General features: G+C 40.5%; 1 protein-coding gene across 1 annotated transcript in view; it reads right to left on the bottom strand.

The window, feature by feature from the left end:
• The window catches only part of GATB (glutamyl-tRNA amidotransferase subunit B), a 43,947-nt gene extending 42,218 nt beyond the window's left edge, over nt 1-1,729 (bottom strand). Inside the window, exon 1 of the mRNA XM_068403124.1 lies at nt 1,590-1,729. Within this exon, the coding sequence (XP_068259225.1) occupies nt 1,590-1,729 (140 nt within the window). The remainder of the gene's footprint in view (nt 1-1,589) is intronic.
• Between the last annotated feature and the right edge of the window lie 12,932 nt (nt 1,730-14,661).

The following is a 14,661-nucleotide window of genomic DNA, read 5'->3' as shown; positions in this document are numbered from 1 at the left end:
TGTTAGCTAAGTCACTTGCATGCTGGGAAAGGTAGCTCTCCAGAGCAGTGTTAGTAGCATATTAGCATAAACATTAGTAATCTGGTAATAGAGAAATCATCATTTCAACTAGAGAGCTACTGCTCTCTGAACATACTCCACAGAATAAAGCTTCTCCATATCATCTAAAAAGTAATTGCAATTCTCACATCCATAACCTTTATACGGACAAGAGAAAAAGGTCACCTTTACAGTATGAATTGCTTGACAGTTTCTGTAAGTAATTATCTGACCTTGTACAAATGAAGTGGCACAAATAATATTTCAGTGATGAAATCACATTTCTACAGCAGAATACTTCAGCAGTATAAGTACCCGGATAGCTACAGGAGATAAGCAAGCTATAGAAAAATATCACACAAATATATCAAGTACAGTGTTCCTTCCAAAGGTGAACATAATACATTGCCAAGATTTTAATTCTCTGTCTGCCCTCCAACAGCTGAGGACATCCCTACAAACACAAAACTAGCGATGCAGACGCCACTTATACTGCTGCTTTAGGAATATTATCATAAAGGATTAAGGTTCAGATGTTTAAAGGAGCTAATACATTTTCTTTTACTGAAACATAACATTTTTTTTTGTATTTTCAACTATTCGTATAAATAGCTGAAGGTTTAGGAAAAAAAAGCTGGTGGTTTTTTTTTTAAATTTTGGAGGCCAATTTATTTCAGTGTTTCCCGCATTCTTTAGAAATGAATCCCTGTCACATTACAGCATTAAAAGTTGCATCAGGCTTTGCTTCATCAGTGTGTTGGCTTACACTAGATAAAAAAAGACATGTGCATCAGTCAGTCCTCAAGTCCTACGAACAACACCGATGAGAAACCTGGAGTTTCTTGCCATGTGTTCAAGGTTTATATTTATTTGCGTCTCTAAAGAATCAGTAGCATAATTCCGCCGGTGAGTGCATAACTTCACTCAGATGATCAGTTGTGCAGAGAAACCTGAATCCCACCAGAGAACATGAAAGCTTGTACGGGCCGTAACTTTCAGTTGCAGCAGGAATAAAATACTCTGTTCCAGGCACTGTCCAAGTTTCACATTTCTCCACTGGAAGAGCAAGCTTCCTTCGGACCAGAATAACCCTTCAAAAAATACTTCACAGAATTGGTGCCGCCCTCGCTGTTTATACCCCGGACGCGTGAATGCTAACGCTTTCTGATTTGCCTGTATCGTGCGGGCATCTTACCACGGCCAACCGTGCCGAAGGGACAGCAGCCCTCCTGCGAGGACAAGCACTGTTCCGAGGGTTCCGGGGGGGTGTGGGGGGGTAAGTGCGTGCTAAGGTGCTGCCAGCCATCAGCAAGCTCTACACGCCTTACACCGCTCAGAAGACGGTATTTAAAGCGGGCCCAGACCTTGCGATCTGCTTGTGACACACTAACCGCACCTCCTGAACCTGACACGCCACCGCCCTGCCCCCGCAACCGCTGCTGTCTTGCCCGGGCCCGGCCCCCACCCTGCGGCTACGCCCTGAGGGCGGGATGCCCCGGCGGAGAACCACCTCCACCGGCCCCTCTCCCCGCGCCGTCCCAGCACCGTACCCGCTCTTCCCCGCCGGCACCGCCCCGCCTCTCGCGTTACAGGCGACGGCCCGCTGCCCGCGGGGGGCGGGACCCCCGGCGCCGCGCTGCCACGCCCGGCGCCAGAGCCCACCGCACCCCCTCGCCGCCGCTGCCGCCATTTTGCCTTGCTCGCTGCGAGAGGCTCCCGCAGCGGCCCCTGGGAAATGCAGTCCGGCAGCGTGGGAGAACGGACCACAGCTCCCGGCAGGCCCCTCCCCTCGGCCCCGCCCTCTGCGCGCCCCCCGGCGCTTCGCGGGCGGGGCGGGGTGTGGCCCCGCGCGCCGCCTGAGGAGCCCGGGGGCGGGTGGGAGGGAGGCAGTGGCGGCGTGGGAGGCTCTGAGGAGGGGAAGCGTTTGTGAAAGGTTGTGGTGCTCCTCGGGGTAGAGGTGGGGAGCCAGCTGCAGGCACACACACCTCCCCGCCTTCACCAGGGGCTGGGTGAAGACTGGCTCCGCTCAGCTTGTGGTGAACGTGGGGTTTCTGTGCTTTGCCATTGCTGTGGAGAGGCCTCTCCTGCTTTCATGGCTGTGTCATGACGCTCTGTTACCAAGCACGTACAAGTTCACCTCGCACACAGCTGTCCTGCTTACCTCCTCCCGGAGATGTGTTTTCCCCAGGCACCCAAAAGTGTGGTAGTGTTAGTGTGGGAAGCAGCTGCACTACAATCTGAGGGGGTCTCGAGAAGCCTTGATACTTGAGTCTGCAGGTCCTCTGGTTATCCTGAGAAAATTAACACTCATCATAGAAATGCTGGAGCAAGACACAGTGATTGCACTTGCATCTTTCTTCTACCTGTTGTCTAAAATGTCTTAGGCTCAGGTCCTCAAAGGGGTTCTGTGTGGTTTTCCTTTGGGTTCACACTGGTACAAAACCAGTTGCTATTTTAGAGATGGCATTTTGCAAATCTTGGGCATCAAATTAGACAGTACTATGCAGTTGAAATCTTGGATCTGAGCTCCATGTAAAGCAGCAAGGTCCAGTCTCTACAGGGCCTGGGGGTGTTATTACTGTACAAATACATTGTAATAAAGAACACTGTCCAGGGCATATGCAGACATCTTAAATGCTGTTTGCGCAGCTACATTGCACAGACATTAGAATTAACAACCTTCTGTCCTAAGCCACAGGCCCGTGAAGCTTAAATGGGAATGTACATTAGCTGTTGCTTATGTCATTTTTGCTCTATGTCAGCTACTGCTAATAGAAGCTAATCAGTCACAAACGTGAGTAAGACTGGTTTCTTCCAGCAGAGGACAGTGGTGCGCATAAGCACTTGACAGTACCTTGCAACCTTTATACGCTCTTGTCTTCCCAAGCTCAAATAGGAGATGCTGAGTGGTTCAGAATCATATGGAAGATAATTTATCCATCTAAGAAAATGTTTTATAATGGTTGTTCCATAGCACTGATTTTCTAATATATTTGTATTTTAAATGAGTTAAATTAACGAGAGGTTCTTTATGAGAAGAACCAATTGAGAGTTACCTTCAGCAGACACTGATCTACAGTTACTTGTACAATATAGCTTAGTTTAATTAGTTTATTTTATTCCTTTTCTTGGGGAATATCCCTGCCTTGTACATCAAAGGGTGACCAAGACAAAATTCCTTTCCAGTAAAGAAAAACTGGCGACAGGCCGTCTCAGACATGTTATGGAGAATGAAAGAACATCAGAGTGACGCCTTCTCTCCTATTGTGAACCTCTTCACATATGAGATAACCTAATGTAAAGCCTGTATAGCAGACTCTAAGCCAATGGAATAGGTAAGAGTTTTTGATAATTTTGATATGAGGAAAACCTCATTGTCTTTTGCACTTAGCAGGGGCCTATGTAATGTATTGTGACGAAGAATACATTTCAGGCTGAAGCTTTAATGTATGATTGTTGTTTCTGCAACAAATTTATTCCTTTAACAATTGTTCTCCATGAACTTTGGATGTAATTACTATTTGATACTTCGTAGGGATTGACAGATCATTTCAACCCAGCTATGAGGATAGGTTCTGAATATAGCTCTAAAATGTTTTTACTGGTGTAAGAATGGTACGTTTCAGATTATTTTCTTTCTTTTAAGCCTGTTATCCTGATGTAATAGAAGATTTCATAAATAATCACTAAGAAGTTAAAACCTTATGAATATTAAAATCATGTTACTTAAAACCTTACTCTGCCTTGATTGCACAGGCTTCTGCCCTTTGTGCATATTATTTAAAAGGGAGTAGACAACACAAAGGGGTTGAAATCCACTTTCCGCATCCCAAACAATTGCCCTGGAACTTTTCGTTGCATAGGTGTTGTCTTATGTAGAGAGGAGGATTGGAAAGTGCCATTGTTTGTGATGTAAATTGTCTCAATGCTATTTTAATTCCTTTCTCAGAAAAAATCCTATTAGAAAGACCTTTTTCTTTGCAGCCCTGTGCCGGTGACCAAGTAGGTAATAAATGAAAGCTCACACATCCATATACAGGAAGCTGATCAATCAGAGACAAGCAGGGAATAATTGCCTTTCCCAGCAGCTTACTTTGAGGTAGGAAAGGCTACGTATTTGTTCCTTACGTACCTGGGCAGCAGCCTCTACTTTGCAGTGTGTTTATAGATCATGCTGTGGCTTGGAATAGGAAAGTATCTCCAGCACTGCATAAAGATTTGGACAATGATAGTTCAGTACTAACTCTGTAGACTTCTGTCTTAGAGAGGGTAGACCCAGGGGACAGTTTGCTCTGAGTCTGAGTTTCCTATTACTGCAGTAATTTAATCAATGCCTGAGAGGAAATTGGAATTTTGTAGAGGACAAAAACCCAACAGCGTATCATGTAAGCCATAAACATGCAGTCTGTCCCATTTATTTGAAAGAGGATCCCTCTGAATTTCATTTTATAGGGTCTGAGCTCTAAATTCTGCTTTCTTGCAAGCCATGTTTAGCACGCATACTTAGTCCTTTTGTGGACTGTGAGATCTCCTTTTGGTACAGCAGGGAATGGGGTATTCAGACTGGGGTGTTTGTTAGATACCTCCCAGGCTGCCTGCAGTGTCTTATTTCAGCATGTGAAATAAGGAACAGTCAGGAACCTCTGTTAGATTTTGAAGTGGAACGATGTGGCTTTTGGAAGAGTAGATCTGTAGTCTATCAAATAATCAGACATTGCCCTACAGGGAAGAGTAATGAAGAGGATTGTTAAGTTTGGAAGCAAACTATGGTAAGGGATGTTTTCAAACTTTTAGGCCCCTAAGATCACCTGTGTACCTTGAAAGCCTTTTTTTCTCTACAGGTATAAAGAGAGAAATTTTCTTATGTTTCTGCAACTTTCAACTAATAAGGGCAATGATTTTCAGCCTGGACTATTGACTCAATTTGTCTACCTACCAATAATGGGAGATGGCAAATACAAAAAAATGTACCTGAATTTGCAGATTGGAGAAGGGTATTTCTCTTGAACACAGGAGACAGTATTTAGGGAGCTAATAGATCTGCCTTGTATGATCTGCTGACCACGTGTGCGTGCATGCATGCATGCAGTGATAGATTGGGTAATATGAAGGGCCGTATGGTTTGAGGGGTCTTGTATCAAAGTGTGTTAATGTACAAAATGGCATAAATTTCTGTTGACAGACAGGTAATGCCAGGTGTTTTATTTCATAAAAGTGCTATTACTCATTAGTTGAAAATAAGGGCCAGACTTGGCTAGAAAAAACTAACACCATAAATATGTATGCACAAGCAATTTTTACAAACAGTAATGGAACTATAAAAGTAATATGCAGATACTGATATTACTGTGGAAGGTGAATTCACTATTCCTCAGAGGCTGTGTTGTAGGAGAAAACCTGTATCTTTGGTTCAGCCATGAGAAACCCTTATACTATATGGCTCTTCTGTACTGGTTTTCGCATGGCATATCTTGCCTGGGAGTGCTGCAATGAGCAAGTGACTGCACCTGTGATTTGAATCAGGTGTTGGCAATCTTGAAAACTAGCACGTTGGTACATACTACCCTCCTTGTGTCTCAGGACACTGAGCTAGTTGGAAGTAAAGGGGTTACTGGGCTTATTGTAGCTGGGGAGCTTTACAGCCTGTTCCATAAAGGCAAAAGCAGTGCTTGTTTGAGGGAGTTCAGCACCACTAACCTTGTCTTATGGTGAGTACTACTGCGAATCCTATTGTTTAATAAGTTAAACCCATTTTTTCCAGTGTGAAGTTCAGCTATTATAGGTGTAAGAGGTTTTCCTAGTATGTCACTGCCATGTTGGTGTTGTATCTTGACGAAGTTATTAGAAAATTCACATTGTGAGCTTGTGCTACCTTTGATATGATTTCTAGCTGCCTAGGGATTAATTTCTTTTAGTTGGAAATGAGTATGGTTTTATTCCAAGGGGGTCACTTCTTTTGGTTTGGACCTGTTATAATATACAATGTTTTCTAAATGCTTAAGTTGTAGTTCAGGAATCATGTCAGGTTTATATTTAGATAGAGCTCAGTCTATAAGGCATATGTTTTGGTGGTGGTGGATTTCTTTTATAGTATGTCTTTCAAGCAATGGGAACTACATTTGGAAACAGCAGAGACTAGGCCAGAGCATCTAGATTAGAGAGGAGTCCATAAACTTGTATGAATCTCATGTGTGTACTGTCTGTTATGGAGCATGCAGAAGAAAGTGGTTGATAATGTTTCAGCTGACCTAAAATTCACTAGTATGTTCTCTCTAATTGTGTTGGCATCTGCAAGAAAGCCTTCAAAATGTCTTTTCAGCCTTTTGTTTTCACTTTATCTTTCCTTGTTCTTTGCTATATGGAATAGAGAAAGAGCATGTAGGAGTGAGACTAATTTGTTCATGTGTTTTATTACTCTTTGCGTTGCATTCTTGTGTATTCTGTCTCTTCTGTTTACAATCCTCAACTGAAATTTCAAAGAGCTGTGTTATGTCTGAGGCCTGTTACTTCCTAAATTAAGAGCCACAACTCTTGTTGCAGGCTATCTATGACTTTGTATATAAGGTCAGGGATATAAGATTTCAGCAGCATATGGTTTCACATAACCAGTACTCAAACAAGAACTTTCTCCCTTGACCCCAGTCTAAGGGAAGGAACTAAATGTTATTGTACAAAGTATAAGACTAAATCCTAATCTGTTGTTTCTGAAGGCAGCCTGACATAGTCTTGATGCTTGTGGAAGTATTTAATTTTAGACAAACTATACCTTCCAAACTATGCTTGAGGTATAGATTGTCTGTTCTGGTATCCTTTTAAATGGTTTACGGCTTCAGTTTCATATACTCAGTTATAAGATTCCAGCTGACAGCCCCACCCCAGGAAAAAATAGACACAAAGATCTATGCTAAACTTGTTGAAGAAGAAAAATTGTAGATGAACAGTCAAATCTGGAATACACATCACTGTGTTTTCCCTGACTAAGAGATGGCATTAATAATCAACAAAACCTTCAATTATTATTGACTTCTCTGTCATGAATAAAGTGAAGGAATTGTTTGAAAGAGTTGTCAAGCAACATAATGCTTGGAGTAAGCCAGTTATAATAATGACATTAGTTTAGTCTATCTTTAGACTGTTTTTGATTAAAAAATTAATTTTAGTCTCAAGTGTTAAAACTTGTCAAGGTGTTGCTTTTCAGAGAGGGATCTCCTTAAAATGTGAGATTACTTGTAGGTTGAAGCCAATTTGAAGAGGTTATATTTCAAAAGAAAATTATATTCCAGAGCCTTAGCACAGCGCTTCTAGGGGCTACCTTTATTGTTCTTAGCACTAAGGATTGTTTTTAATTGTCTGAAGCAATAAGGATGTGAACTAAAACTGTTGACCAGATAGAACTTTGTGGTTAATTACCGCAATAAAAGCGCAGCAGAAATGTAAATGAAGGAAAAGAGGGAAAATACTACAGATAAATGCTTAAAAGCTTTGAATAAGGTTCCAGATCCTGAAGTGAGACAGCCCCGTCTCACCTTTTTTTTTTTTTTTTTTTTTTTTTTTTTTTCTATGCAACAACACAGACTTTTGTTTTGCTTGTTTAGGATTGATTGATTTATAAGGGGTTATTTATTTTCAGGACTGTTTGTATATTCCTTGCCTTCAAATGTATACACCTATACAGTGCATTATGCATCATCCAAACAGGCTTGAAGAACACAGGTTGAAAGCATTACCCTGCTGGATATAATGTCTTTACTATGGGACATAATTTTTTTTTTTTTTTTTTTTTTTACTTATATAGTTGCACTGCTGTCCTCATCTTCCCACAGTGCCTGTGGCATTTGAAACAAAATCTGATTTATGTTTTGCTTTTTCAATAAGTTATATTAAACATGATAAGAATATTTATGATGTGTGTGGGGTTTTTTTTCCCCTCTCTGTACTGTATTTATGCCAGCCTATGTGTTTGGTAACTTTTCTTATAGTGAAATAAAAAATGTAAATATTGCTTCTTCCTGAGAATGAAAAGAGAATGGCAGTGCCCTTGAAATTATTAATCCATCCACGATTTAAATAATACTTATTCCTGTATAAACACCAGATGCTCACGTGTCAACATGACAAGTGAAATACAGAAGAAACTAAGTACCACTATTTAGTAGATTAGATGGAGAGATGCTGGTTTTTTTTTCTGCAGACTTGGAAAGACTCATTGCTTTTGAATCCTGGTTATAATTTCTCCATGGATCTGGTAAAGATAGTTAGTGTGTTAGTCACAGGCATTAACTAAGAGCTTGTAAGCAGAGCCGTATTGTGACAACCTGGAGAAATAAATGCCTGGGGGTACAAAACAGGATAGAACAAACTTGTGTATCTAATGGAAAAGACTGCTAACAAGGTTGAGGCAAGTATTTCATCTTGAGTCATTTGTTCTGTCCTTGGGCTTTGTGTAGCACCATCAGTTCATGCTGACTGGTGTGAACTGCTGCCCCCCAGTAACAGCAGCCTATTTCACATAGGCTGCTGACTAACCAGAATCTTTTTTATTTTGTTTTGAATTTGTGACCTGGTTGCTCATGGGATAACTTGGCCCCACTCAAGACTCTAGGTGTGGTGTTTTGTACATACTATATCACAGAGCTTCTGTTGTCCAATTTTTCTTTAGAAAAAGTATGAATAATTTTGCAGTCTTGTGGACAACAGCTGTGTTAAACCTGTATGCCAGTGTATAAAATACATCAATAGTAAAATACCTCTTTCACTATTATTTTAAAGGTAAGGAAAATAATTAATTAAGTGCTGTTTTGGGGGGCGTTGGGTGGTTTGTTTTGGTTTTGTTGTTTTTTTTTTTAAATATAATCTCAGATTTGCCCCTTAAACTTTCAATTATAGAAGTGAAACTCTCTTTGTAGAAACTTTTATTAACCAATCAATCAGTAACTGCTTTGGGACTGAGGTGCTTCAGTAACTGATTAGTAAATTGCAGTCTGAAGCCAGAATATAAGGTGTTGTGTGCTTTGCACATACTGGGGCAATGGCTCATTAAGTTTTAATAAATTGGATAATCTTTGAACTTTATATTTCCTCCTTGCCTTCTCAAGTATAGCAGCATGTGCAAGGAATTCAGTACAAGCCAGCAGCAGCACAGTATACTTGGACTCTTTCCTCTCTAAGTATTAGCATTTGTAGTATGCTAGCACAGCTTTCTACCTACTCTAGTAGTATTTTCTCTCTCCTGATGCTCACTGTAGTGGCCTAGGTAGTGGTAATGCCATATGAATGCATTGCTGGCTTTTGTTCTAACAATGCTTTTGATCTGTCTTCTCTTCTGCCTTTTTCTGCTACTGTGTAGATTAAGGCAATACGTAAGTGATTGCATAGGAAGCCTTTTTTGATCAGCGTAGTATCAGTATGAGGAGAAGTGATAGTCTACCAAGTCACTAGACAATTCTTATGTTTTTAATGAATGTACAGAACAACCTTTCTGCTAGGCCAGGCATGCAGTAGCAGCTGTACATTGGAAGGCTATGTGATGTACCTGGCCTCAACTCTTTGGGTTACTGCTTCCTGTGTTACTGAGATGGAAATTCAGTGAGATGCTATTTTGAATAGATATGCATCTGCCTTATGCATGGATGAAAGAAATACATCTGTGTATCAAGAGATTTTATTTTTCCAATTATGATCTGCTATCTCATGGTACTAGATAGGAACTGTCTAGTTCAGGGAGCATTTTATTACTGCTGTATGAGTCATGCAAAGCTTACTATTTCTTTTAGGACCTGAGAGGGAGAGATTTAACTTCCTCTTGGAGTCCTCTTCCCCAAAGCATGTCTCTTGTTTTATTACAATGTTCTGAAATGTGGAATTAAGCATTAATTGGAAAAAACACCACACAAAACAAAGGACATAAATTAAAACAAATATTACTACTGGCACTCTTTCAATGACTGGAAAAGAAGAGAAGTACAACAAACTGTGCTCTGAAATACGCATGTCTGGATATACTGTATTGTATGTGTATATGGTGTTTGGTAATGCAAAGTAGCTTATACCCTCAATGAAAAGGCGTAAACTACTTTCCATGGTAGTTTCTATACAAGTTCTGATGTCTTGTAATTGCATAGTCTTGCTTTTGGTCATGTTTACTTGATCTTTCCCAATCACTAAATGTCTTCCAGTCTCCACCTGTTTCATTTTAAAATCTATTTTTATTCTTATACACATAAAGCAAAGACATACATTTAGTCAGGATAATTTTACTCTAACTTAAGGAGAAGAATGAATGAGAACTTCCCTGAAAAATATAGTCAATATATCTGCTAACCTCTTTGGAACTGAACACAAAATGAATTTGTTTTCTCTTTGTACCAGAGTGCTTGAAAGATTTGCAAAGGCATGGTAATAGCATAGTAAAAAACCAGCATATTGTGAATATATCTTTCAAAGGCCAAGGAATATCTTAAATACTATTTTAAATTGTGGTTGATATAAAACACTTGCAGTTGGATCATGTATAGAGTAATTACTTTTGACGTGTTAATTTTGCAAGTGTCCAATTAAGCTATTCATTCATAGCTTATCTCTTCATAGTGTGGCTGTATTCACTTAGATGTTCAGGCTTGAGTTTCTGTTACGCATTTAAGTATGCATCCAAATCCATGCAATGTGAATTCATTGAAAGGACAGTTCTTAGTGTTGGGAGTTTGAACCCCCCAATCCAGATCACAAGACTAGCTTAAATCAAGAGGGGTGTGAGGTTGTTTTTTTCTTTTTCTTTTCTCAAGTAGTAGTAAGTGTTTGTTTCTTAATTACTTGGCTTCTATTTTTTTTTAAGGTGTTAAGAGGCATATTCTCAGTTTTTCTTTAAACTCACTTTAATTAACAATATAAAATCAAATTCAGGGGTGTGGTTTCTCATGAAGCCACAAGACTCTTAAAGCTGGGACTTGAAATGGAATACCAAATATTAAAATGTACCTTAGAATTAGAAGATTCAAAACTACTAACTCTGTATAAATGTTATAAAGTAAACATGATGAGAGTATGGGGTATTGAATCTTTGAAATCCCAGGATGGCACTAAGTATTTTCAGTTGTTAAGGGAAGCTGTTGGTTCACTGCTGTTGATAGAAGTAGAAATAAACCCAAGTCGGGAGCATACCGTGGTTATTCAAAAGGTTCAAGGACATCTGTAACCTGCTTCAGTCAGTCAGGTGTTTGGTTTTTAGGAATGAATAATATGCATTAAAGATGGACTTTGGCCTCTAGAAGCTTTTAAAAAAGAACTTTTAAAAAATTAGTATCCAGTGCTTATCTTCTGAGTGAGCAGAGCAGGATTAGGGAACTGCCACACGATTAATCAAGCTAGTGATTATACCAAACTGAAAACTCAAGGGACCAAACTTACTAGGCCCTGGGCAGGTAATTTACATGATCTGCCCTGGTATTAGTGAGGTGAATTCAACAAGATCTATGATAGTGGTGGTAGCTAGTGTTTCCTCTCTATCATCTATCCTGTTTCACTTGCACAGAAATGTCTCTAGTGGTAACGGGACAAGGTCAGAGCACAGCTGAACCTTTACGGTTCTTTGCTGCTGACACAGAAGTTTGTAGGTTGCTGTTCAAAATCCCTCTGAGGGGAGAGAGAAAGACAAGTATGCTCATCACAGACATGACAGAAAACCTAGACTAATGCTTTTGCTTTTGGACTTTTTTTTTTCTCCTTCTTGCAGACCTACCGCCTCAACTTGAGAGGGACATTGATTCAGCTACAGCCCCTTCCCCACCGACTTCCTTCTGCTTAAATTCATATGGGCACTCACACATCTCCCTTCCTTCTGCTTAAATTGACATGGGCACTCATACACAGACTCAGGTACCTACATGTCTCTTTCCAGTCAAGACTTCAGTTCTTCTGAGTTCTTTCAATTCCTTTGTCTGTTTTGAAACTTAAGCTATAAATGGATCTTGACAGCAGGTTTCACACAGGGATCTAGATATCAGGCTGTATCATCCCACACACATATTTGGATTAATTTCATATCGATTCTGTAACTCTCACATTGACACCTGTTTGAACACAACAAAAGCCTAGCTTTCTCTTGCATGGCTGGAAGTCACTAACATGAGAGAAGGGGCAGGCCAGGCCAGGCAAGCACATGTTGGGAAAGATAATTATAAGTTTTGAATGTGACTTGGATTTCTAGGATTGACAGGTGAGCCCAGCAGATTTATCACCAAGTGTCATTAGTGCCACCCAGCAATGCAGTCTGTAAGCAGCAGTGATTCCTTTTCCCAGACTCTGTGTAGCTTGACTTTCTCAGAAGCTCTGCACTCTGGAGAAGACACTCCACTGTAATTTACCAAGTGGCTCAGGATGTGAAGAAACCCTGTCTTCCCTAAGGCTTCTGAGTTTATGTTCATCCCACACACTGCTATTTAAGTACCGTTGACCTAGGCTTCCTAAACATGGCTTGTCTAATGCTATTTATCTACCTACTTATTAAATAAAAAAAAAAAAAAAAAAAAATCTTACCTTCAATATTTGTCCACTGGGCTGTTTCTCTGAGATTAGTTGTGTAAGAGATAGCTGAAAATCACATTATTTATTGGCTTTCATATCCAACTGAGGAATTATCTAGAGGATAATAGTAATATAAATCTTCCACCCAGATTTTACAGCATTGTTTCTACTTTTTTTTCAGGACAGTTACAGTAGGTCTGGGTTCAGGTTCACATTGTTCCCTCTTGCATCACTGCTTGTATGTGAGAAAATAACTGCGAAAAGCAGTGTTCCAGGGTACACCTCTGACCTCTATTTTGGCACAGATGATGTGGTAACTGCTGACCAATAATACAAACAGATACCAGTTTTAGTATAATTACCCTTAGCTGGCAAGAAAGTTTCCCTAAACTTCATTCCAAGGGCAGCAAAGCAGCAAACAAATGGAACTCCTGTGGCCTGAATTTCAGTGACAATAGCATTGACAATGCAAAAGAAATATATTTCGGGGGGCCTTCGACAGAACATTAAACCTATGAGGATTTTCCAGGTAGAAAAGCATGTTCAGATAGTGCAGTCTTAAGCAGGTTGTCCCAAAGCTGGTGTGAGAAAGCTAAAGAGGTGGTAAGGTTTTAGCTGAAGAAATAAAATATTATTAGTGTTTCTCCAAGTGCTGGCAATGCAGGACTTCAGAAAAACTGGATAAGTACCATTGCATTAAAATGTAATTTAAAACCAACCTGATGCTCTTCTACGTTATAATGGTTCACAGAATCACAGAATCACAGAATGTTAGGGATTGGAAGGGACCTCGAAAGATCATCTCGTCCAATCCCCCTGCCGGGGCAGGATTACCTAGACCATATCACACAGGAATGCGTCCAGGCGGGTTTTGAATGTCTCCAGAGAAGGAGACTCCACAACCTCTCTGGGCAGCCTGTTCCAGTGTTCAGTCACCCTGTTGTCAAATTGCTTCTCGGCAGTCCTGTATGTTAGCAAAGCGCAGATGTGGCTGAATGTTTTCTTCCCATAATCAGCAGCAAACAGAATTGTGGTGTGGTTGAAGCTTGGTTTTCATCAATGCTAGTTTAAATCAAACCTTGGTGTAATGAGAACGGTGCCATATAAAATGAATGTAGTCTAGGCTGGTATCCAGTCCAGAAAGCCTGTTTGTTGTATGGAGGATTTTATGAATGGGCTGCACCTGCTCTGCTGCCTAGTAGTAAACTGGTGAATGCAGTGCCTGATGTCTTATGGCTTGGGCTGCGTCCTGCTTGGACTACTGACTTGCCACAGCAATGATTACAGATGTAATACAGTAATTGTGTATTGGATGCTGGCATTGAGCGACTTGCATGTTTGGTTTTGATGTCTAGATTCGAAGATGTTTTAACCTTCAGTTTCAGAGTTTGTTCACGTGCTTCATAAATACATCATTAGTAAATTTAGTTCTCTCGTACTTCCTATCTTATGTCACTGCACTAGTATTTAATTAATCTCTATTTCATTAGTTATATATTCATTAGTGTAGGCAGACACTTGGGGCTGGATTCATTGTCCATGTAATGGGTGGTACAATTATTTAATGCAGGAAAAATTGCTCTCTAGGGTCTTTAAGTGAGGGGGGAGTCTAATTTACATATTAGGAAAATTCAGGGCTAGTGGAACAGTTGCTGAAAACCCATTCAACTAGATTGGGGTGGAAATGGAGGGAAAATACAGTCAGCAGAGCAAACGTGGTCTATTGAAATGTGTAAATATATGGGCCTTTAGGGAAGTTCCTTAGGAAAGCGTAAGTCAGCGTCCTACCTGTTCGTCCCTTCTTATGCAAGAGGGCAGTAAATGGCCTCTTACAGTCTGACCCAATCTGAATATAGTCACCAGGTGAGTCACTACTAGGGCGACAGAGGCATTGTCACCTCTGCTACCAGGTGTTGAGGGCAGACAACTCTTACCATATCTGCTGTTTTCTCCACCTGTATGCCAGATGTAAGCACCATCTCTTCTGCAGCAGAGAATGAGGCGTATGTCCATGCTTTGTTGTATTGACACAAGCCACAACCGTGTATCAGTTTGGCTAATATGCTGAACTGTGAGGAGGACTGGCTGCGGTACAGTTGTGGT

The sequence above is a fragment of the Nyctibius grandis genome, chromosome 6, assembly GCF_013368605.1.
Source record: "Nyctibius grandis isolate bNycGra1 chromosome 6, bNycGra1.pri, whole genome shotgun sequence".
In the NCBI taxonomy this organism is placed as follows: Eukaryota; Metazoa; Chordata; class Aves; order Nyctibiiformes; family Nyctibiidae; genus Nyctibius; species Nyctibius grandis.
This window is presented reverse-complemented; position numbering and strand designations above follow the sequence as displayed.